This window comes from Tachysurus vachellii, chromosome 13 (genome assembly GCF_030014155.1).
Source record: "Tachysurus vachellii isolate PV-2020 chromosome 13, HZAU_Pvac_v1, whole genome shotgun sequence".
NCBI classification, from domain to species: domain Eukaryota; kingdom Metazoa; phylum Chordata; class Actinopteri; order Siluriformes; family Bagridae; genus Tachysurus; species Tachysurus vachellii.
Window position 1 is genome coordinate 3,096,784 of NC_083472.1, and position 22,673 is coordinate 3,119,456.

General features: G+C 39.6%; 1 protein-coding gene across 3 annotated transcripts in view; it reads left to right on the forward strand.

Annotated features, from left to right (window-relative positions):
- Positions 1-6,986: 6,986 nt before the first annotated feature.
- Positions 6,987-22,673, forward strand: part of dyrk4 (dual-specificity tyrosine-(Y)-phosphorylation regulated kinase 4) — a 38,718-nt gene continuing 23,031 nt past the window's right edge. The window contains exons 1-3 of one of the 3 annotated variants that reach the window (XM_060885178.1): positions 10,965-11,088; positions 18,108-18,185; positions 21,631-21,777. In XM_060885178.1, the coding sequence (XP_060741161.1) occupies positions 10,990-11,088; positions 18,108-18,185; positions 21,631-21,777 (324 nt within the window). In that variant the 5' untranslated portion in view covers positions 10,965-10,989. Of the gene's footprint in view, positions 7,089-10,964; positions 11,089-15,725; positions 16,000-18,107; positions 18,186-21,630; positions 21,778-22,673 lie in introns of those variants that run through there. The other 2 variants (XM_060885179.1, XM_060885180.1) reach the window with 2 other exon arrangements.

Below are 22,673 nucleotides of genomic sequence, written 5' to 3' on the forward strand. Positions count from 1 at the left end.
GATGCATGACCCTGTTTCTGGCCAGGCAGTTTTATGGATATATATATATATCAAGGTAAATGTTAAATAATTTTTTTTTTTTGTCCAGCAACTCGTTGATTTAACAAATTAGTTGCAAGAGTATAATCTGACAGTTTTTTTATAGCATGTGGTTCAAATGACTCATTTTGTTTAGATTTTTGGAAAATGGAACCAACTGAGTTTTAGAATAATTAAAAAAAACATTGAAGGCAGTAACTGCAGGATAATAACTGCATAATAACTGCAAGGGGGTGATTGGTAAAGAATGCTTGTGCGAGCGGGTGAGATTGGTCAAGCGTTTTAACAGGAGGGAGATTGGTTAAGAATGTTAGCAAGAGGGGGATTGGTCAAGAGTGTTAGAAGGAGTGGGGATTGGTCAAGTGTGTTAGAAGGAGTGGGGATTGGTCAAGAGTGTTAGAAGGAGTGGGGATTGGTCAAGTGTGTTAGAAGGAGTGGGGATTGGTCAAGAGTGTTAGAAGGAGTGGGGATTGGTCAAGTGTGTTAGAAGGAGTGGGGATTGGTCAAGAGTGTTAGAAGGAGTGGGGATTGGTCAAGTGTGTTAGAAGGAGTGGGGATTGGTCAAGTGTGTTAGAAGGAGTGGGGATTGGTCAAGTGTGTTAGAAGGAGTGGGGATTAGTCAAGTGTGTTAGAAGGAGTGGGGATTGGTCAAGTGTGTTAGAAGGAGTGGGGATTGGTCAAGAGTGTTAGAAGGAGTGGGGATTGGTCAAGTGTGTTAGAAGGAGTGGGGATTGGTCAAGTGTGTTAGAAGGAGTGGGGATTGGTCAAGTGTGTTAGAAGGAGTGGGGATTGGTCAAGTGTGTTAGAAGGAGTGGGGATTGGTCAAGTGTGTTAGAAGGAGTGGGGATTGGTCAAGTGGGTTAGAAGGAGTGGGGATTGGTCAAGAGTGTTAGAAGAAGATGGGATTGGTCAAAAGTGTAAAAAGCAGGGGAGATTGATCAAGAGTGTTAGAAGGAGGGGGATTGGTCAAGAGTGTAAGAAGGAGGGGGGATTGGTCAATAGTGTTAGAAGGAGGGGTGATTAATCATCTGGAACATTTCTGATTATTTGTGCAGAATTTCATTGTGAGAAAGCTCTAGAGCTCTTTAAATCTGTCTCCTTAACAAAGTGTGCTGCCATGGAAACCGTTGCTACTTTGGCGCACAGGCTGAGACAGATATGGGGTCTGCTGCTCAAGGCGTTATTTTTAATTCGGCCTCTCCACAGCGATTCTCTGGATGTGCTACAAAAGGGTATGCAGCACCCCATCTGTTTGTAAAGGAAGAGCTCTCAACACATAATCACCTTCTGCTAACTTATTCCTTTATTTATTTTTAAACACCATAAACTATGCAGCAACAAGAATATGGAACAAGAATAGATCTGTGAAGGCGAGGCAATAAAAGACTAATGCGCGTAATGATTATTCTGAGCATAATTAAATAATATGTAACCATAACAAAAAAAATGAAATAAAAATATAACTTAAAGATGGATTTTGTAAAGTTTAGTAATGTTTCAGGATGTATTATAATATATTATAAAATATCTGTATAAAGAATGCAGTTTGCAACATTTGAAACAGATCTAATTAGTTTCTTCATTTAAAGCTTCTGTTAGCATTTTTCTGGCCCTGATAATTGCTCCACCCCCCATGCAAGAATGAGAATGCTTTAGTCTGCCCTGATTTATACTTCTGCATTGTTGTATCTACAAATACTATATTTCACAGACAAAGGGATTGTGGGTAAAACACACCTGCAGAATCTCGTCAATGCAGTTGCCATGTTTGTGCTTCTACTAGTCTTTAATTCCTGTTTGTCTTGAGTCCATGAGTAAATAAATAGTAAATCTGAACATATTACAAACAATAGAGTTAATTATCCTCTGGTGAGGAGAAAAATATATGACAGTGTTTGAACAATTTAGGGTAATGTTGCCGCAATTTATCCAACTCATGATGTCTTCACACTACAGTAAATGTAATCACAAACCTGACACTGACCCCTAGTGGACACATTTATACTACGTACAGTTATGTTAGCAGATGCCTACGGGAACACCCGAGCAGGATGCTTGCAGACACAAGGTATTATATGGAATTACAGATTCACCTCATGGAACCGAGCTGCCAAACCCCCCACAAAGCAAGTCTCAGTGAGGGAGTCATTACCCTGATGAACTCCTCACCTGATAGTGTGTGACCCTCAGGTTTCGATTCTCTCCCACAGTGAGGAGATACTTCGGTTTAACATGGTGATTTCATTTCTGTCTCAGTGGGGTTTTTTACATTAGGGCAGTTGGGGAGGAGGCCCAGCATTTTTATCAGACGTTCGACAAATATTGATCTTCTAATACTGTTAAACTTTTGTATAGTACCATAAAAATGGTGCCATTTGACAAATCTATAAACCAATGTTCATTTGATTTCATTGCTTACTCCGTGAGCTCATCACCCCAGTTAGCTCCACAGAGTTAGTATTGTTCCTAGTGGCCATAAATTTTAACTGTGACAAGTGCTAATGCTAAGTTGACTGGAACTTGCAATTCCACACCTACAAGTGAAAAAAGCCACCAAAATCACCCCCTCAACTGGCAATTTTAGCTCTCATGTCTCATGTAGGTCGTCTTCTCAGCTACCGGTTCCTACCAGTACCAGTATCGAATTATGAAGTGGCATCAAATCAACATGGCTGCTCATACTGTGAACAATGCAATGTTTCATCTCACTACTTTCAGAATTAGATGATAATGTTGATCTTAAATCTATAACACTGTCCATAATAAGGTCATCATCAGTGCTAGAGTTAGCACTAATTTTAGCTGGCTAGCATGTTGCTAAGCTATTCACTATGGTCTCCTGGCTAGCTAGTTTCTAAGATACTCAGTACTGTCCATTGTTGTTTCTGTACAGCAATTTCAGGTCATAATATTAGATGAATTAAAAATAGTACATGAAGTACAATAAAATAAAACAGAACCAACAACCACTCAGGCCTGTAACTGTGAAAGTGCAGTCAAAGATATTTTTATGAGCTTTATGTCCCAAGGTGGGGTTTTGGGTATTAGAACTTTCTCAATAACATTTACAAGCCACAATGAACGCATAATAAAGGCCCATTGGGGCAGAAATGATGCTCCCTCACTTGTAGGGAAGAAGCATCAGCTAGGACCAAGTTTAAGATTGGGCTTGTTTACACTCTGCAGCCACGAAGACTGTGAAATAATCTGAATTAAAATGGAATAGACATTAAATACTGCGTAATACAAATATTAAGACAGGGAGAGAGGGACCTACTGTACTATTTCCGATGCCTACATTTTCTGTGTTAATTTAAAGCCTTATGTACAGTTTTTGAGATGAAGTCAGGCAGGAAATCTGCATGAAATCTGGTAACCAGGTTTAATAATATAACCTCAAACACTGCTGAGCAAAGTTACATCCAAAATACCTCAAAGCATAGTAGCCTGTAAAGTCATAAAGTAGGTGACATCTCTGCTTGAATTTGCCGGTGGCTAATCTTGACAATGAGTCAGATACTTTTATAGATTCTTTTCCTGCTTATTAATTTAATTAGAGGAAAACAAGAATAGACAAGTCAAATTGAAGGAACTGTGAATGCAGCCTGTGGGGAATTCGCTCCTGCTAGAAAGTCATATGGAAGTATTGTTAGCATTTGAACGACCATGACAACAGAATAAGTTTAACAGAGGAAGAGATAAAGCAACTGTTAGATTGTGTTCATCTCAGATATCGCGAAGATCTGACGTACCTTCTTATTAGACGTTTGTGCACCAGCTCTTGTCAATTCTTAGGTTTGAACAAAGAACAAAGAATAGCTCAATTACCCATATACATGCTAGCATGGAAGGTATACCAAGCAAATTCACACGTTCCAATCCTGTTTTATCGTTTATTTAAACTTACATAAGGTTGCAAGTTTAAATAAACGATAAAACAGGATTGGAACATGTGAATTTGCTTGGTATACCTTTCATGCTAGCATGTATATGGGTAATTGAGCTATTTTACAGTGAATAGCAAACAAACAAGGGTTGCTTTTAAAGCTTAGGTGTGTCTTCAAAGTAGGAAAGCATTAGTATCTGACAGTAATATTAGCTAGCTAGTTAATCAAGATAGCTGCTATTTAATGTTAACTTTATAGCTAAAAATTAGCAAGCTGCTGATTGTCTTACCTAATAAAATGGAAATCATTCAACATGATAAGCCAGTGAATTGAACAACTGATATACAGTGAATAAATGATGCTCTTAGCATCCAGTAATGCTCTATGACTCTAGGGTGAACTCATCCTGTACAGTTTCATCCTGTAGTGCAAGCAACAGGTTGTAACTTACTTCATTGTTTTACTTGTTTGGGTCCCATCGCCCCCCCTTCACATGCCACGGACGGTAATGTGGGCCAGCTGGGATGCTTCCTCACCATAACAAGGCATAATTGGATTTGCAGGGCTACACAGTGACACAGGGGTAATGAGATCACGGCTTTGTCTGGGTCCACATACATAAGAGCAACACACATATTAAGGGTGTAACACAAGAACACTATCTGTAACCGGATCTGTTTAGAGCTCCAAGTATCCGTATCTGTATTCAGATTTTTGCCTAAACTGGAAGGCCCGGTATGTGCAGGTGTTTGTGGTGTGAATAAGCGTGTAAGAGTGTGTGAATGTGTGTGTCCATGGTGTGTGTCCTGCAAATGACTGGTGTCCTATCCAAGGTGCATTCCTGCTTTATGCCCAGAGATCCTGGGATAGGTTCCAAAACCACGAGTGTTTATTGAAGATTTGTGAGGATATGCCAGTCATTATGGAATTTTTGCAGTGCTCTTAGTAGCCCTAATAAAGTATTAATCATTACCTATTAGATTGCTGCCTGGATTTTAACATTTTATGAAGTTCATTAATTGAGTGCATAAATAGGTAATCTTATAAAGCGACTTTGTGAGAACAAGATTGAATTATGTTTACTTATTTCACAGATAATTTTATCCAAAATGTCAGACAGACTACAGTCCAAGTATATAATTGTTAAAGTCAAAAACAAGAGCAAGAGACAGCTGGATGGAGACTGGAGAGAATAATGATCCATCTCACGTGTCAAAGTGTTAGCACACTAGAGTGGCGCATTCACTTAATGGAAAAAAACTTTAAGTGCTAATGATAGCATCTTGAAGCTTAATGAAACAGAAAGAAAGCAACTCCAGGTTACTTCATGACAAAATATACAAACCTAAGGGAAAAATCATAGGCAACGTCACTTCTTGAAATGTCCTCTATGTTGCTGCTGTGTGTGAGAATATGTGCTAAAATGCCCTGTTGGGTGTTGCTATGTGTGAAAAACTGTAATAAAATGCCTTCTAAATTGCGGATACTGAATATGTGAGAAAATATAATGAAGTGCCTCCTAGGGTGCTGTTATCTGTGAGAAAATGTGATAAAATGCCCTCTAGAGTGCTGTTACTGTATATGTGGGAAAATATAACAAAATGCCTTCTAAGGATCTGCTATATGTGAGAACATAGGAGGAAATGCCCTGTAGGCTGCTGCTATGGTACATGTGGAAAATTTGATGAAATGACCCATAGAGTGTCGCTTTGTATGAGGAACTGGGATGACATGCCCTGTAGGCTGCTGCTATGGTTCATGGTAAATAGTGCTAGCATGGCACTATTTGTAAGAAACTGTGATGAAATGCCCCAATACTGGCACTATATGTAAGAAACTGTGATGAAATGCCCCTAGAATGCTGATATATGTAAGAAACTGTAATTAAATGCCCTCTAGGGTGCTGATATTTGTAAGAAATTGTGTGGGTGCTAGGGTGCTGCTATGAGACAAGACATGAGATGAAATGCATAATAGGTTGCTGCTACTGTACATGTGATAAATTGTGATGTAATGCTCCATAGGGTGGGGGCACGGTGGCTTAGTGGTTAGCACGTTCACCTCACACCTCCAGGGTTGGGGGTTCGATTCCCGCCTCCACCTTGTGTGTGTGGAGTTTGCATGTTCTCCCCGTGCCTCGGGGGTTTCCTCCGGGTACTCCGGTTCCTCCCCCGGTCCAAAGACATGCATGGTAGGTTGATTGGCATCTCTGGAAAAATTGTCCGTAGTTTGTGAGTGCGTGAGTGAATGAGAGTGTGTGTGCCCTGTGATGGGTTGGCACTCCGTCCAGGGTGTATCCTGCCTTGATGCCCAATGACGCCTAACCCTAGGCACAGGCTCCCCGTGACCATGTATATACGAGTGTTCAGTAATATCCAGGAGTTCCACACACACTGAGCAATGAGCAATGACTCAAACTACAAGTGATACACTACAACAAACAGTCTCCTATTTAGAACAAGGTTCCAAGTCGAACTCTTTAAACTAAAACCGTTCCTTATCAAATAAAAGCTTTAAACAATCCCTTAGATGATGAAAGGAGATTTTTAAAAGGAGAACATCTGAGCATCAAAAATTAAGCATTAGAATTAAATTAGAACTAAATTAGAGAGCTTAAAAAAAGTATTTTTAATACAATAAAGTGAAGCTGTATGAAGAACATGGCTTCATGTTCAAATAACAGATTAAATCTAGAACACTTCAGTTTGGAAGATGAACCGTTTATTTTCTGTCAAGCAAGTGATCTTGTTAGCTTTCTTCAAGTTGTAGGGTTGTATTTATATGTTGACTGACCACTTTTTTAACACTTGAAGCTATGTTTAACACTCTCAAACACATATATACACACACACATGCTCTGTCTCTCCTGCCATCCAGTACATTATGGTCCTTGACTTGCACCTGCCTCGATCACTCAGTGTCCAAGCCTCAGGTTCCTGACTTCATCTTGGCCAAGCATGTCAGCACCAGGCAGTTTGATCGCTGACAAGGGAGCTGTAACACTCACACTCTTCCTCCTCCAACTGATCGCTTGCTAGTCGCCTCAGAGCTTTGGAACACAGCCGTCCTCACTGCTGCTCACGGTGGACACCTCTGTACAAAGCTGACATGGGCCCGTGGGTGGACTCGGATGGAAAGGAAGGAAAGAAAAGCAGGCAGGAGGTAAAAATTAGATGTGGGGTGTTGTGTAGCTCAGTAGTGTGAAACCTCATTCCTGGACTGTACAGTAGGCTTATAACCAGTCAGTCTTCTTTATTAGCACAGAGTGAAGACACATGCCTGTAATCATGTGGAAATATGGCTTCTAACTGTACTGTAAATGAATCATCGTGGAAGAGCGGGTTATCGGAGCATGAACGTGAGATGAGTGTATACTTAGGAATTGCTGATGGTGTAAAAGTAGGTCCTTTGCATATCTGCATATCTTAAATACAACCTGATGACAAATTAAATGAAAAGGCCTCGCTTCTGTCATGCTGAGGGGGGCATTTATTTATGTAGATGTCATCTCTTTAGATTGAAGACATTATGACTGTTTATCATTGTAAGAAGCCTGTAAAGAGCCTATTTTCTAAAATTGTAGAGAATGAAACTCAAATTAGAGTAAGCGCCACACCGTTTCAGAAGGTCCCATCTTGCAGCCATAAAGTGTGGTTTGGTTTGTCATGTGGCGGAACCTTTAAAGGTTCTCTTTAGAACGTGAAAGATTTTCCATGTGAGTCCTGTTGAAGTTTTTGTTAAGCTTGTAGAGAAGTCGACATTTATTGAAGTAAGAGCAACACCATTTGCGAATTAATAATGTATTAACTTTATCTTCTGATGAAACATTTTTATCCAGATGGGCATGATCTTGTGCAACATGACCCTGCCCCGTCATCAGGGCACAAGGGCATTTATAAGGATATATAAATATTTGGATGAGAATGAAAATAGTTAAATCGTATGGTATGTTATAGAACACCTATGGGAGATTCTTGAGGATCGTGTTAGAAAACGCTCTCCACCTCCATCGTCAAAACACTAAAATAATGGAAGATGTTCTGGAATAAAATGGTGCTCTTCTTTCTAGCACAGTTCCAGAAAATTGTCAATGCCAAGAAGCAGTAAAGTTATTCTTGCAACCTGTTGTGACCAACAGAGACCCTTACAGAGACATATAGTTTTTATTTATTTATTTAATTTGTCACTTGACATGGTCATTTGCATGGTTACTGAGCAACTATAATATTAAATTATAATATAATTTGGTAATGTATATGTGTAACCAGCTATTACCCTCTAGATTAATCCTGGCTATTTAAAACTTAATGGCCTTGCAATATGGGGCTGTGTATTATTTGCTGTAATACCACATGACTGTCATAGCACAACTGTGTGAAATGAAACTCTAAGTGTTCTTTTGTTGGCATATTAAACCCAAACTAAAAAATTCTGTGTCATTATGCAATCCACAATATGAATCAAATAACACAATCACAATCTTCAGCAAGTAGTAGGCTTGGTTTCTCCAAATGACCAATGTGAATGCATGTGATGCATGTTTACCAGTTTGGCAGTTCTTGTTTTAAAGTATAAAGGTTCGTCCTTGTCTGTGGTTCGTGTTAATGGAATACTCCAGCCTAAAATGTATTTATAAATTGGAATATTTGTGAAGTGGGGGGCACAGTGGCTTAGTGGTTAGCACGTTCGCCTCACACCTCCAGGGTTGGGGGTTCGATTTCCGCCTCCACCTTGTGTGTGTGGAGTTTGCATGTTCTCCCCGTGCCTCGGGGGTTTCCTCCGGGTACTCCGGTTTCCTCCCCTGGTCCAAAAACATGCATGTAGGTTGATTGGCATCTCTGGAAAAATTGTCCGTAGTGTGTATCCTGCCTTGATGCCTGATGATGCCTGAGATTGCCTGATGATGCCTGAGGCTCCCCGTGACCCGAGGTAGTTCGGATAAGCGGTAGAAAATGAGTGAGTGAGTGAGTGAGTGAGTGAGTGAGTGAGTGAGTGAGTGAGTGAGTGAGTGAGTGAGTGAGTGCTTACCAAAAGTCATGTGGAACGCTGATATCACAGTTACAGTGGTTGTTATGGCGACTGTGATGTTATTGTTGGTGGTATTTGCATGAAAATTGAAGCTTTGGAAATACAAAGGAGGAGGTGCAAGAGATGAACAGAGTAAAAGACTAAAGCACTGCTGCACCATTTTTTGGGGTATCTCAATTCTCACTATTATTAATAAGCATCAGTTGGAATAGAATTGTGGTTAAAAACTGTTCTACAGTTGTGTGTGAAATCAGATTTGCAATTAAAGACGTTTAAATACATTTGATTTGATTACAATAATATGATTTGATGATTAATACTGAAAAAGGTTTCTTTTATTTTTTAAATTTTCTTTTCAAATTCTAATTGAATTAGCACCATCTGTAAGAAAAGGTTCTGGCCAGCTTAGTTGAATTATTTCTTAGTTATTCTCATAATTATATGTAATATATACATAATAACAATTAGCTAACGCGGCATATTATTTTCATAGAAATACATTCCTAAGTGGCTGAAGTTTCTCGGCATTGCTCTGCCGCTGCATTTCGTTTCCTCCTTAGACACGTGAGGTTAAATTAATGAGTCTGAAAGCAAACGTCTGTAATGTAACAAAAACGTTGCTCTCAAATATCAGGCCGAGCCGCAAAGCTCATATATTAATTGAGCTGTCGAAGCTTTCAGTTCCTCCAGTTCTGCTTGTATTCTTTTTCCAGTTATAAAGTGACATTATTGTCACCTGTAGGAAAACAAACCCAATCAACCGCTACAGATGCTCAGAAAGAGAGTGCTTATGAGCCAAGCTGTTGCCCAGCAGCTCATGCCAGTCACTCAACAGAGGATACTGATCCAACGAGCCGCGCCCTGCTGGCAGCAGCCGTACAGTAGCGGTAGCATTAGCATTAGATTAGTCCAACGCAGCAGGGCTCCTGAGAGGAATTTGGCATGTCCTGCCTGCCGTTAATGTTTCCTGTAGATAATTGTGATTTAAGATAATCAGAGCCATTGCACATTTTTGGGACGTGCATGTGTACCTGGCTCATGACTGTTATCATGTCAGTTATTTATATTTTATTGCCAGTCATGCACATTGTGAGTTATTGTAAGCAACATGTTACACAACAGAGTTATAGACTGTATTAAAAGTAAAGCTAGAGACAGTTTTCAGCTCACCACAACTACTTAGACCCATTTAAGTGGCGCATACACACCTCTTATTATCCTCCAAGACTCCACTGAGGAGAATACGATACCTCTAGGAAATGGCTGAGATTGCATTATAAATGCCAGCGCTAAGTTTCCCCATGCTTTCCGGGTGTTAGAGCTATCTAAGTGCTGCGGCAGAGCCCGAAACCTACGTCTGCTCGCCAGGGGATAGGATTTCATCTCTGCGCTTCACAGGTGTTTGCCTGTGTTCCAGGGGAAATGGGAGCAGCAAATAGGCAGCATATATGACAGCACCCATCGGGTCCATCTCCAAGAGACAGGATTAGAGAAGGAAAGAGAAAAGGAAAGATAGAGGGGGAAACAGGAGGACAAAGTAATAGCTGCTCCTGTGGGCTCTTAAAGGAGCTCTCCCACCCTCCCCTGATGCCCCTCGAACAGGAAGAGGAAGACGGCACTGAGAGCTCCTGCGACTAAGTCTCCGGCTCAGGATGGATCCCTTGTGGTGCCCTCGCCGCACGTCATCGAGCTTCCCGAGCACTTTCATCCGCCCGTCTCATCACGTGGCAGAGCCAAGCTTCTGGAGCAGAGCACGAGAGCAGAGCACAGCTGAGGTTTTGTCAAGAGCATGAAAAGTTCATCGCACTGCATCTCAAAATGATAAGAAATTATTAGGCAGGGAGGAGAAGAAAGAGAAGGAGAAGGTTTGTTTATCAATCTTGGATGGGAGAGTCATGGTGAGATGCACAACCACTAGGATGGAGTGAAAACTTTCACTCACTAAATATGGTATAGCTGAGTTCATTTGTCAGCTTGTCGAAGTGTTCAGCGAGGGAAGCCGAGGGCCGAAGCAGCATGGACTGGAAGCCTTGTCATGTGGGAAGATGAAACGTCATCAACCTGCTGTGGATTTGAGTTCCTCTGGAGCTGCTGGGGAGGCCAGAACCGAAGGAACAGAAGGGTACAGCCAGAGGTAAAGGGAGGGGTATTTGGGGCACCTGGGGCTACAGACAAACTTTGCTGTGTCATTCATATCCTTGGCAGAAATAGTAGAAATGGCACCACATCTGTGTTAGAAATGATCAAAGTTTACTCAGTTAAAAGTTTTTAATGTGATCATGATCAGGGTTTTAAGACACTGAATTTAGCATTTTATATTATACTTAATATTATTTTTATAAACAATATGTGTTATTAGGTTTATTAAACCCATTCGGTCATGTGTCTTTTATTCAGCTTTTAGTCATTGTAATTAGAACGTTGAAAGCTTCGAAACCTTAGAATAAAAACAAAAAACACTAAGAAATGACTAGAAACGATTTCATAATTTAAAAATTCAATAATTTGAATTCATGATGGATTAGTTCAGAGGTTTCCTTTCACTATATGACAGATCATAATGTCAAATTGACTGGAGCTAAGAAGTCAGAGAATCTCTCTGTTATAATGATTTATTATACGATTGCATTGTTTTCCGTATAAAGACTAAATTAGTTGAATATTGTTAAAGAGTCTGACCTAAAACTCTTTCATTTATGACTCATATGATGCTTTTCTAACACTTACAATGGCATTTTCTCTGATTTCTCACTTCTCATTTTTCACGAATATCACTGATTAAATAATAAATGTATTGTCCATGTGTAAGACTTAAAGAACTGACAGCTAAAAAAAATCAGGTCTAAAATATTGAATTTTAATGAGAAAATTATGAAAATTTAATTTTTGATAGTACAAAATGTAACAATATTCTTAACATGTTAAGTCAATGTTCAGGACTGTCGTCTAATGTAAGTGATTTAAACTGACATACATTAATTAACTAACGAGTTCATTAGTCAATAATATCAGTTAATTAACATAAATAAATATTTAAATCAACTATATATACTGTTGAAAGTTTTTTTTTTGAACTAAGATGCTCATTCGTGCATGCCACAAAAACAGCTTTAATTAATTAATTAAAAAAAGGTAGCTTTTTTTAATTATGAAAAACACCCAAAATTTGTGTATAGGGATTAAAAGCCTTGAAGAAAAGGTGTTCATTTTTCAATTTAAATATAATTTATTTAGATCTATTGCTTTGCCGTATGCAAATATCAGCTGCCAAGTCATAAATTTGACTAGACGTAGTCTAGCACAGAAGCAACTCTGCTAGTAAGCAGATTATTATTGTTGTTATTAGTATTAATCTCTTCCAGAGCAGGTTTGATGTTATGTTACTTCTAACCAAGGTCACTGTCTTGGCTGGTTTGCGTGAGGAACCAATCAGGATGCTTTCGTTGCTCATGGAGTGATTGTAAATAGGATGGACACGAGTACTTACAGTACACATTTGGCATGGATTAGAGCATGTGTGTCATCGCTGAGCCATATTTTGCTGATGAAGCACTTCAACAAGCTTGGTTTGATTACTGGAGTACCTCAGGGTTACGTAATCAGAACCCTAAGCATGATCAGTGACGTCAGCTTCTCATCCTGCTTTTATCAGTCCTTGTTTTTCAAAGTGCAAATCTCACTAAATTTCTACATAGATATCTGTATCCATCCATCTCTCTCTCGCTCTCTCTCTCCCTCCCTAAACCCCGCCCCTTCCTTTTCTGACTCACCGAAGTTCCTACAGCTTGCTCAGCTTTCTCTCAATTTTATGTAGCAATTAGTAGCAGGGGAAAAACGCTTACATTTCCAGGCTCTAATGCCCTTACAGTACATACAGTAAGGAAGTTCCTATTCCAGTTTATTGTCTAAGACAAATTCCTGATTCAGAACCGAACTTGACTGAAATTCTCAGCGAGGATTACACATACAGTATATTTTGATTTTAATAAATATAGATAAAGAGAAAACAGCACCATGAAATCAATAGATCTGTAAAGTGTCGACTTGTTTTAATGTAAAGCTCGATCTTTGGTGTTCATGCTCCATGCTTTTTTTTTTTATTGACAAGATTAATTTTGCCGTGTAACTTCCTGTCATTCCCCGTGACCCGAGATAGTTCGGATAAGCGGTAGAAAATGAATGAATGAACTTCCTGTCATAAGAGGCTATTGAATTAACATCTGTTTACAGCTGCTGTAGTGTAAGCGATGACAGGAACTAACTTGTTTCACGGACAATCCGTGACATTTAACACTAAACTATAACCATGTTCATTCGTTTATATTGTCATTTGTTAGTAAAACTGGGTGGTTGTTTTGGGAAATTGCTTTTGTTTAAGAAGAATAATATGGTGTGCTTTAACAGGAAAGAGAGTATTGATGTGTTATAGTGATGCCTTGGTTATTTTTGGTGAATTCAGGGCCTCCTTTACTCAAATGACACATTTACTGTCAAACATATAATAACAGTCATGTATATATAATGCTATACTTGATCGATTGTAAAGCCTTTATTCATCTCCAGACGTTCCCAAATTAGCACAGACATAATACATTATCGACAGATTCAGCTGCTCAGGCCATTTCGGAGTACGTGTGGTCGTCTGTGAGTCATTTTGTTCTTTACAAACAATTCCGTGTCCCTTCCTGCCTACACGTTTCTGCATAAGCTACAGACTCTTAGAGAGGAGGTGTGTTGCAAAAGAAGGTTCATGGCCTGTTTCTATTTCTGTTCTCCGAGGTGGCTTGTGATTCATCTTCCGTAGGCAACAGTCTGCTCTGAAACCTGCGTAGGATAAAATGAAACTTCTTTAAAAAGTTTGTTTTTTGTTGTTTTTGTTGTTGTGGTGGGGATTTTTACTTCCATGTCAATAAAATCTAGAATCTTTTAAGATCAGAGGAAAATCACACACAACACAATTTGAGTCGGTTCAATCGTGTATAGAGTTTATTCGTTATAAAGTTTTTTTTTCTCTAAAACGTCCACGTGCTAACTGAACGTTACTGAACGTTTTAGAGAGAAAAAAATCATGGATGTTTTAGAGCTTTAACAAATTTCAAAGGAATCAGGAATTGATTTTAAGGTCAGTTTAAAATGTTAAACACAATTTAACATTTTACGAATTATTTCAACACCATAGATGTTAATTTATAATTTTTAATAATTTTAGAAGATTATTCTAATCCTCAAATGAGAAACATTTCTCTCTCTCTCTCATTTTCTACCGCTTATCCGAACTACCTCGGGTCACGGGGAGCCTGTGCCTATCTCAGGCGTCATCGGGCATCAAGGCAGGATACACCCTGGACGGAGTGCCAACCCATCGCAGGGCACACACACACTCTCATTCACTCACACAATCACACACTACGGACAATTTTCCAGAGATGCCAATCAACCTACCATGCATGTCTTTGGACCGGGGGAGGAAACCGGAGTACCCGGAGGAAACCCCCGAGGCACGGGGAGAACATGCAAACTCCACACACACAAGGCGGAGGTGGGAATCGAACCCCCAACCTAAACGTGCTAACCACTAAGCCACCGTGCCCACCTGGGAAATATTTCAAAAACTGAAAGTGCCATTGTAGACAAATTAGTGAGGTTAAACTGAAGGTGTTGATTCACCACACTGAGTTTATTTAGTCTTGTAGATCTTTAATACTATGATATAATGACTATGACTACGGCTCTGATGTAATTCCTGTTTCTACCCAAAATCTGAATCATATGTTGCTTTGTGGAAACACAATTTTTTTAGCATTTGCTCTGTGATGTTCGCAATATTTGGCACTGTTACACTGGGAACACTGGGAACACTGGGAACAAGACACCTCAGTTATTGAGATCATATCGTATGTGGTTAGATAACCTATTACTTGCTTAACTCTCTGTTATTTTATTTATATGAAAGCAATCAAAAAAATTGGGCAATTTTCACTTGACAGAAAAAGAATTATCATAGAACCGACATAAAGATGTGACCAAAAGTTTGTGCACCCCATCACGCCCATATGCGGTTCTTCCCCAAACTTTTGCCACAACTTTGCAAGACTGTGTGCTGTAGCTTTAATATTTTCCCTTCAAGGTTCAAGCACTGCTCTTACATCCGAATGCCCCTGTGCACAAAGCCCTGACTCTCACACAATCCCATTCAACACCTTCGGATTGGAATGAATTGGAACCAAGACGTTCTTGTCTGATCTCACTAATGCTCTTATGAACGAATGAATGAACGAATGAATGAACGAATGAATGAATGAGCACAAATCTAGTAGAAATCCCCCCCCCAACCCCCGGCCCCCCAGAAGAGTGCAGCTTATAATAACAGGATATGGGGAGTAAATCTGGAACGATGGGTGTGATTGGTCAGGGGTGCACAAATTTTTTGACTGGTGTATTTTGTTTTCACCCCAGAAACTTGACTACAGTGATGGGAAGATAGGTCAGTGGTAGGAACCGGGCAGCACCAGAGTACAGAGGAGTTGAGTGGAGGAGGCGCTCGGAGGAAAATGTGATCCGGTGAAGTGCGAGCGCACGCGCGCTAACGCAAAACCCCCCGAACAGCTCGCGCGCTCTGCGGGACACTCGGGGACGCGTCATGTTTTCAAAAAAAGCGCTGGTTTTTTTTTTCTCTCGGTTTCTACGCTTTGATGTGCGCGTGTGACGTAAAAAAGCTTACGTGTGTGTACACCGACGGAACGACAGCGAGACGCTCGAGACATCCCGCGCTATATATAATCTCGCGCTAACGCAAATAACTTCTTCGTTTCTCCGTTATTAGTTCTTTTCCTTCCGCTGTGCATTGAACACTGGAACTTTCTCCTTTTTCTCTGTCGTTTTATTCCTTTTTTATTTAATTTTTTTTTCCTTTTTTCTCTCACGCGGCTTTTTTGTTTATTTTATTATTATTTATTACCGCTGCATTACCATGATTTAAAAATCCAGCTTGTCTTAAAAAAGGAAAACAAACATGTTTCCCGAAATCAACAACAACAACAACAAGGTAAATGCATGCATATAGTAGCTATTAAACTGGTCTCCTCGCGCGCGACTCGTCCATGCGCGAGCGCCATGCTGTATTGCACTGCATGTCAGATCTATAATTTATGCAAACATTTTATTTTGTGGTTGAATTTCCTGGTGCAGAAATGACCTCCGCGTGGACTGAACGTTAGAAGAGACAGATCGGATTATTGTCAGCCTATAAAACATTTCAGCGTGGCTTCTTTTAGGTGCTTCGTTGCTGATGATGCTGTACATAATGCTATGATTGTGCACGAAGTCTGGCTCTTCTTCTAAGTCGAACATTCCTGTGCATGGATGAAATTCTCCTGTGTGTCTGCAAGACCTGTAGTACACGGTCTAATGATGTGTGTTGACGTTGGAACTTCAAGTGCAAGACCAAAATGTGTGATATACAGTAGTAATTATCAAACAAGCAAAGACTGCTTTATGTCTTAAGATCTAATTCCTGCTATTATTATTTCCTTCAGTGCATGCATGTTCTATTTTCTGTGCTTTCAGTGATATATCTCCTGATTAAGTATCGCTCCAAAGACATGTGTAGGAACATATTTGGCAGAAGGACATATGATCATCTTGTAGCTATCATAAACCTCAAGGTGTAGAGTCCTGCTCCATGGACTCGGAGTAACCCAGCTGCAAGTTTCATGTCACTACTAAGTCAAAGTTGTTGTGGTTTATTTATGTTTATGTCCGGTGGTTTCCTCGAATAACACATAACGCACTCTTTATACACCTCTATAAATCCTAAAAGTCTTGGACGATGGATATATTGCCTGAGCGTGGATGTGTTTTATGGTTTTTTTAATTTCAGCTTAAATCAGTGAATCCTCATTATGCAGAGAAACGTTCAGGACAATCCATAGATTTACTGTAGATCGGTTCACTCTAGGGCTTGAATCTAATTCAGTAAGTGTTTTAAATGCTATTTCTTTGTTAAAATATGATGCTGTGGTTCTCGAAAGCAGGGAATCCCCATGGATCTGTAAGGGATATGGATTTTTAATTAAAAAAATAATAATCATTTTAAATAATCCAAGTAGGCTTATAACATAATGTCACTTTAAATCGAATCAAATTTAAAAAAAAAAAAAAGTTGTTTTCTGAATTCTGTAAATTCTATAAAATGCTTACACACATTTCTGTAGGTGTTAATCTCTGTCCAAAACTCTTTGTCCGTATTAACATAACTGCAAGTCAGCAGCGCTGTTCATTTTACCTCCCCCATGGGGCAGATATCTATCCCGGCCAAGTTCCATTGTGCGTTTTAGGTCAAGTATGTAACTGCTTGGATTAAGAGAGCATGATCCACTGATGTCTGACGGCACACATGGATAAGACCCTCACGATGTGTCCAGCCTGTTTGACTCACACTGCTGGCCTATGTCTACGTTTCTTTATTCTGACTCCTGTTTCTTGGAGAATTTTTACTGTACTCTGTTTTAAGACAAACTATTTGGTTTATCTGCATTTTCTGAGGCTCTTCCAGCATAGTGCAGCGCTCCAGGAGCCGTGGATTGACAGAGCGTGACAGCTGGATCAGTGCCCAGTTTTACTGGGGCATTTAGTCTGTCCATATGCTGTCACCACTACTGGCACACTGTCCATATGATTAAGACAAATGCAAGGCTGGTTCATTTGCTCTTCTGCATAGGTCAACAAATTAAACTGATTTGATGCTTGTGATAAATGTGACCCTTAAACGAGCTTAAACTGGTATTAAAAACGATAAATGTTGAAGCTTGGCATTTATACAGTTTGTATTTGTGAAGAAATCAGTTTTTAGGCACGTCAAGCCTCACTTTCATATCTGTCTATTTTTTTATTCTGTTGATTTCTTCCTCACTGCCCTTTTAATGTCTTGTTCATAAATATAACGTTTTATAATGATAACAACAACAGGAAACTAGATGAGTTACAAGGTGATGAATGATTCTGTGTCAATTTCAAGCCGAGAGATAATTCCCCTTATACTCACACAGATACCCACGCCTTGGGGACTTTTGAGAGGCGTCAAAGGCTGTAGGATGTAGTGTTATTGTACTAATTCACATCACTTATCAGTTTATTTTCTATTTATTTTCACAGTCAGGCAGACCGGAGGCTTTCCCTCAGAGATCGCAAGCTGAGAGCACACGCCTGGGGTCTAACCGCAACTTTTCCCAGGTATGCCTTTCACACTGAAGAGTCACGCAGAGCGATGCTGTAAATAAACAGCAATTTACTGGAATGATAAGTAGAACAATTCTCAGGAAATAAGCAGAGGATTGTTGTGTAAACAGTCTGATTCATTACAGGGAAAGAATCACTCATATATTTTCAGTCAGATGATTATTATTAGGTTTATTATAATACACATATGTTAAACACATATTGTGCGGCTTTACAGAAAAGTCTTATCCAGGGACATTTGTAGTGTTGAAAGAGAGGAGGGTCTTAGGTTAGGGTTTCTTTTACTAGTAAAAAATGTGCTGTCAGTGAGGGATAGGATACTTTCTCTGCCCTGTCAATCACAGTAACAGTAACCAATCATAGCCATCTGTGAGCTCAGGTATGTGGAAGAGGGTCGATAGCACTCGTCTAAATGCATTACTCTGCCCTGTGACACAACATGAGCAGCAATTTGAAAGCATTCAGCTGGTTGACTTCAATTATATCGGAGGAAGCACATGATATCTTTCACCCTTAAAGGGTGAATGGGAATTTGGAAATGACCAAATGAGAACATTTGACTTGTATGGCATAAAACAGTGTACTTTTTTTTATTTTATTTTGAAATCATGGTGAGAGTCAATTGAGTGTATACGAGGTATTGAATAAATGGACTCACTTACTGATTTTTAGAATAAATTGAGATTGAGGCTAATTCTGTATTCAATCCTATCATGCAAAATTATCCCACTAGGAGGATGAAAGAATTTGACATCGATGACCCCTTAAATCGTAGTATCTGACATAGGAGGCGTCCTAAACTTAGACCGTGGTGGCTAATTGTTTTGTTCAACGAGCATGTATGCATGTATGAATATTTCATGCTGTGTACTGTATGATGCGCTTTAAGTGGGACGGTCACTAAACGAGCTCTTCATCGACAGCCTGTAATCAGTGAAACATCATCCATGGACGTCACGCGAAGCGGAGCCTCTTACTGTCTGAATCCATTGACCTGATTTCGGTTTGAACGCGCAGCCGCTGCACACGAGTGCCTCTTGTTTACATCTCTTGTTTGTGTTACCGCGATCAACCGGCTTGCGTGGTTCTGCGTTAGCCTCTGACACTATATTTAGCTTCTGTCTCTATGCGTCATAATCAAGTTGGCAGATAGAGATCTGCAGCGGGCCTGGAACACATGAGATGAAATATCAAGTGTATCTATAGATAGGATTGCTCCTTTTTTCAGCCCAGAAATTTGTCGTGCTCTAAGACTGAGTTTGAAGCTTGAAGAAGAAGAAGAACAGGAGAAAAAGACTTATGTCAAGTGACCGAATCCCAAATGACCGAATGACCACTAAAGTGCATTTAGCCTCAAAACCTCAACCGCTGAGCTCTGAATGCATGCAGAGGTCTTCCTCTACAATAGCTAATGTAAGCAGGCAGTATTCTATACGTCTAATTATAGCATATCAGGAAAGCAGGTCAGCACAGAGAGGAGGTAGAAGATTTTATTCAGCTCTTTCACCGTGTACAGAATGGTAGTCCCTGTCAGAGCACTCTTTTTCATTTATCCCTCTCTCACCATTAACCTGTGATGAAATTCCATCCTCTTTGCAGGGGGTCAGGTCACTCAGGTCGTATGAGCCTCTCAGCCCTAGCGCTGCGAGCGCGTATGTTTATTAGAAGTCAAGGAAGTTTATCTTGGATTATCTTGGTTAGTCTCGGCGGATCAATTCTGCTAGTGAGCTGAATTTAAGTTCACATCAGTAGCTCAGTATATTTCACCACACGGCTAATTGGTACGGATTATGAGTTATTTGTAATGCACCTCAAACCTTTGGCTAAAACTACAATTTAAGGTATAACAGATATAATAACATAGAGAAAAAGTGCTTATGATTTTTTGTTTTCTTTCATCATTATTTTTTGTTGTAGTAAGGGGAGTGATATTTATAATATGAATAATAAATAATATTAACAATAATGTTAATATATAATAATATAATATGTACAAAAATATTACTAGTATCAATATAATTAATAATAATAATAATAACAATAATTATTATTATTGTTATTATTATTGTTATTATTATTATGGGGGGGACACGGTGGCTTAGTGGTTAGCACGTTCGCCTCACACCTCCAGGGTTGGGGGTTCGATTCCCGCCTCCGCCTTGTGTGTGTGGAGTTTGCATGTTCTCCCCGTGCCTCGGGGTTTCCTCCGGGTACTCCGGTTTCCTCCCCGGTACAAAGACATGCATGGAAAATTGTCCGTAGTGTGTGAGTGCGCGAGTGAATGAGAGAGTGTGTGTGTGTGCCCTGTGATGGGTTGGCACTCCGTCCAGGGTGTATCCTGCCTTGATGCCTGATGACGCCTGAGATAGGCACAGGCTCCCCGTGACCCGAGGTAGTTCGGATAAGCGGTAGAAAATGAATGAATGAATGAATGAATGAATTATTATTATTATTATTATTATTATTATTATTATTATTATTATTATTATTATTATTAATAATAATAATAATAATAATATAAAAAAGGTGTTTTATTTATTTATTTATATTTGTTTATTTATTATTGTGATTGTCATTATTACTCTCTAGTAATTAACACTGTAGGTGCCACAATTCAGGAGATTTAAATATAAATATACATTGTTGTGTAAATTTGTTACTTATAGTGTATAAATTTCTTATTTATAGTGGCGTCACCATTTAACTATCATTACTGCGACTCCTTGAATGGTCTCAGATTGTGTCACATTGTGTCAATTGTGTCACAAGTAAGGAAGCATTACTGACACTGTGCCATTACAATTACAAACTTAATATTTATAGTTATTAAAGAAAATAGGTTATTAAAGAAAATAATATTTTAACAACAATAAAACACTTTTGTATGATTACAAACAATTATTTTTGCATTTGAATTAATTAATTAATTATAAAGGTAGATAGATAGATAGATAGATAGATAGATAGATAGATAGATAGATAGATAGATAGATAGATATCGAGTGTCTGGTGTGTGTGTGTGTGTGTGTGTGTGTGTGTGTGTGTGTGTGTGTGTGTGTGTGTGTGTGAATGTACTAGTGTGATTATAGGTGGCATTTTACATAATCATGAAAAAAAATATGTTAAATAGAAAGAAAGTAGTAGACATTTTTAACTTTTAAAGTGTCTGTCAGTTGAATTATTACTGTCAAAAACAAACAAAAAAGAATTGTGCACATGTTTTGTCCTGTTTATTTCCCCATGTACTTCCTAATTACAGAACATATTTTCAGCAGTCACATTATCATATCTAGTCATGTGTACTGATTATGTACTGACTAGAATGTAGGAAGTCTCTTATATTACAACCAGACCCTGAGTCTATAATCCTCTGGCCTGTTACACTACAGCACAGTTTCTGTTCTATGATGCTAACATCCATGTATGACGTGTCTTATAGAAGTGTGGCACAGGGACCGGGACTCTACCTCAACTCGACCCACCTGTTAAACAGGTGGTGGTGACTAATGGAAAACTCCTCCACCAAGCCGATGGCACTTTACCCAACATCGTCAAACAACTGGTGCAGAACGTCCAGCAGAGTCAGGTGAGACAGAGGCAGAGAGACAGAGAGAGAGAGAGAGAGAGAGAGAGAGAGAGAGAGACAGACAGACAGACAGACAGAGGCAGAGAGACATAGAGAGAGAGACAGACAGACAGACAGACAGAGAGCGAGAGGGACAGACAGACAGACAGACAGAGGCAGAGAGACATAGAGAGAGAGAGAGAGAGAGAGAGAGAGAGAGAGAGAGAGAGAGAGAAAGACAGAGGCAGAGAGAGACAGAGGCAGAGAAACAGGGAGAGAGAGAGACAGACAGACAGAGGCAGAGAGACATAGAGAGAGAGAGAGAGAGAGAGAGAGAGAGAGAGACAGAGGCAGAGAGAGACAGACGCAGAGAGGGACAGAGGCAGAGAAACGGAGAGAGAGAGAGAAATCAGAGGAGAGAGAGAGAGACAGAGAGAGAGAGAAATCAGAGGAGAGAGGGGGAGAGAGAGAGAGAAATCAGAAAAGAGAGAGAGAGAGAAAGAGAGACAGAGAGAGAGAGAAATCAGAGGAGAGAGGGGGGAGAGAGAAATAAGAAAAGACAGAGAGACAGAGAGAGAGAAATCAGATGAGAGAGGGGGGAGAGAGAGAAATAAGAAAAGACAGAGAGAAAGAGAGACAGAGAGAGAGAAATCAGAGGAGAGAGGGGGGGAGAGAGAGAAATCAGAAGAGAAAGAGAGACAGAGAGAAAGAGAGAAATCAGAGGAGAGGGGGAGAGAGAGAGAGAGAAATCAGAAAAGAGAGAGAGAGAGAGAAAGAGAGAGAGAGAAAGCGAGACAGAGAGAGAGAGAGAGAGACACACTCTTTATCTTTCTATTCTGATGTATTTTTACCATACACAACAATACACAGTGTCACAGTAGGTAGCAAAATGCTTTTTGGGCATGTCATAAAAATAG